General features: G+C 34.6%; 1 protein-coding gene across 1 annotated transcript in view; it reads left to right on the forward strand.

Moving 5' to 3' along the window:
• Positions 1–567: 567 nt before the first annotated feature.
• LOC21410315 (protein DETOXIFICATION 31) overlaps positions 568–2,978 on the forward strand; it is a 5,138-nt gene continuing 2,727 nt past the window's right edge. Inside the window, exons 1-3 of the mRNA XM_024168256.1 lie at positions 568–855; positions 934–1,475; positions 2,398–2,484. Coding sequence (XP_024024024.1) covers positions 853–855; positions 934–1,475; positions 2,398–2,484 — 632 coding nt within the window. The 5' untranslated portion in view covers positions 568–852. The remainder of the gene's footprint in view (positions 856–933; positions 1,476–2,397; positions 2,485–2,978) is intronic.

Below are 2,978 nucleotides of genomic sequence, written 5' to 3' on the forward strand. Positions count from 1 at the left end.
CCCACTTGATGTGATTGCTTAGTGATACTCTACTAAGAACGATGAAAGCTTCAACTTGGTTAATTTAAAATTTTAATTTAAATTAAAGATATAATTTTATTATAACAAAAACAAATTATAATAATTTTTTATTATAATAAAAAATAAATAAAATAAATAAATATAATTATTTTTTAAAATTTATATTATAATAAAATTTAAATTTTAAACTCAAATCGGTTAAAAAAACAATTACTCGTTTAATGAAAAACAAGGGTTTAAACACGTGATTGTGTTTGTCGATCGAGAAGATTTGTGTATTTAGAGAAGGAATCTTTGGGGTTGGGCACCATTATATATTCAATTAGAAGTGTCGTAATAAAAAAGCAGGTGCACGGGCAAAATCCCTAGTCAAACTTTAAGACATTGACGACAAAAATACCCAAAATACCCAATAATAATGATAATAAAAAAGGAAAGAAACTTCGCTTGTGTTGCAACGGAGATATCTATACAAGCCATAAGCCAAAAACTACTCTCTAGTGAAACGAAGAGAGAAGCTTAGAAATGATGAATGACAAGATTAATGAGCAACAGCAGTCCCTCCTTAAACCAACAAACCATTCAGTCAGTTCCTCCTTCACCACGGACACCGACGACACCCCGCCGATCGACGGCGTCCGCGACTTCTGCAGAGAGTTCTCCAAAGAGTTCAAGAAGCTCGGGTACCTGGCCGGCCCCGCCATCTTCACCTACGTATTCCAATACTCCCTATGCGCCGTCTCTCAAGTCTTCGCCGGCAACGTCAGCACTCTAGCCCTAGCCGCCTTCTCCGTCGAGAACTCCGTCATTGCCGGCTTCTCCTATGGCATCATGGTAACAAAAAACATAATAATAAAAGAAATTTCAACCGTCAGATTTTTGTTTTGATGAAGTTTGTTTTGATTTTGGAAGCTCGGCATGGGAAGCGCGCTGGACACTCTTTGCGGGCAAGCGTTTGGGGCGGGTCAAGTAAATATGCTGGGGATTTACATGCAGAGGTCGTGGGTGATTCTTAATACGACCGGTCTACTCTTGTCGTTTCTATATATATTTGCGGAGCCGCTGCTGAAGCTGATCGGCCAGACGCCGGAGATATCGAAGACGGCTGGAATGTTGTCCATCTGGATGATCCCTCAGCTGTTAGCTTACGCCATGAATATTCCGATCACCAAGTTCTTGCAGGCGCAGAGTAAGATCATGGTTATGGCGGCGGCGGCGGCGATGGCTCTAGTGCTGCACACCTTCTTCAGCTGGCTGCTGATTCTGAAGCTCGGGTGGGGCCTTGCCGGCGCCGCCGTGGTGCTGAACTCGTCGTGGTGGTTCATAGTGGTGGCTCAGCTTGTTTATATCTTTAGTGGGAATTGTGGGAGAGCTTGGTCTGGGTTTTCATGGAAGGCGTTTCAGAATCTCTGGGGCTTTGTTAAGTTGTCTGTTGCATCAGCCGTCATGCTCTGGTAAGACAACTTTTTACCAGTTGACCTAATCTCTATTTGACTTGTGTCGTTTACAGTTTTTTTTGTTTTTTTTGTTTTTTTTTTTTCTCTCCTTTTTGAGGGTTATTATAAAGTTAGTGGGTGATGATAAAGTTACTGGAGTTGTATGATTTCATCCAACATGTAAGAGCACCTCGAATGTAATGTCATCATTAATGTGTCAATTATAAATTTAGTATTTAAATGTAAAAAAATACTATTTATTTTGTTAAATTTTTCATAAGTTAAATACTTTGTGGTAAATTTCTCACTATATAACATATGCGCAATTAGTATTTAATTGTTATTAGTTGAAATATTTACTTTTTCATATAATTAAAATAAAATTTGCACTTTTTAATTATTTTAAAATTAAAAATTTATTTTTATAACTTTCAAAGCTTAATAATTATGAGAAAAAGTAGATTGAACATTTCACATAGCATTATGCATTAGAACAAACATGAAAATAACATTCTATGTCATAATTTTTGGTGCTAAATATACAACTAATAGTAATATTTACATTGAAGGTGGTCTAACTAATTAGCTAAACGAGTTTGCTAGGTTCCATCTTTATACATACCATATATAGAGAGAGAGAATTTCCTTCGTAAAGCTTTTCTTTTCTGATCCAGTAATATGTATGTTTATATTTTATAGAAGTACGTCCTGTCGTCCTGATAAATGTTGGGATAGTCTTTTGGTCGATTGTGACTACTTCAACAATAAATTTTTTTTTTTCTGTCTCTCTTATTCGGCTGGTTTTCTTTTTTTCTTTGAGGCGCAGTTTCCACTGTCACAAAAACGTTTGGATTTCTTTGATTTGTTTATAATATATATGGTTCGGTTAATGTTAATTTACATTTCTATACATGATTATATAATGATGTAACTGATGCAGCTTGCAAACGTGGTACTTTATGGCAACTATTCTATTTACTAGTTATCTAAAGAATGCACAAGTTTCGTTGGATGCCCTGTCCATATGGTAAGCATGATTAGCTTTTTTATGAATTGTACTATTTTTTGTTTACTTATTTGAAAGGAGCAAAACTTAACCTTATACATATATTTTTAATTTTGATGTGACTTTGACAAGATTTAAAGTTTAATTAACAAATGCAATGCTACTAGATAATCCTACAACTCAGCGTGTGGCAAGCTCCGATTGAAAAATAAAGAATAACCACTCAAGGTGTGTTTGGTCGGAGGGAATGGAAATGAATCAAGGTTCATTCTCATGTTTAGTTGGTTTTAAGAAAAGGAATGGTCATTCAAAATGGAATGAGTTTTTCATCAAATAGGTGAATCGTCATTCCTCTCTCATATGAGAGGAATGCCCATTCCAAGCTCTTTTAATTTTTTTTCCATCATTACCCTTAAATATTATAATTATTAATATTATAATATTAATATCTATAATATAATTAATATTATATTATAATAATTTATATTATAATGTAATTATATCTTATAACATAT

This window comes from Morus notabilis, unplaced genomic scaffold (genome assembly GCF_000414095.1).
Source record: "Morus notabilis unplaced genomic scaffold, ASM41409v2 Scaffold99, whole genome shotgun sequence".
Classification (NCBI taxonomy): Eukaryota; Viridiplantae; Streptophyta; class Magnoliopsida; order Rosales; family Moraceae; genus Morus; species Morus notabilis.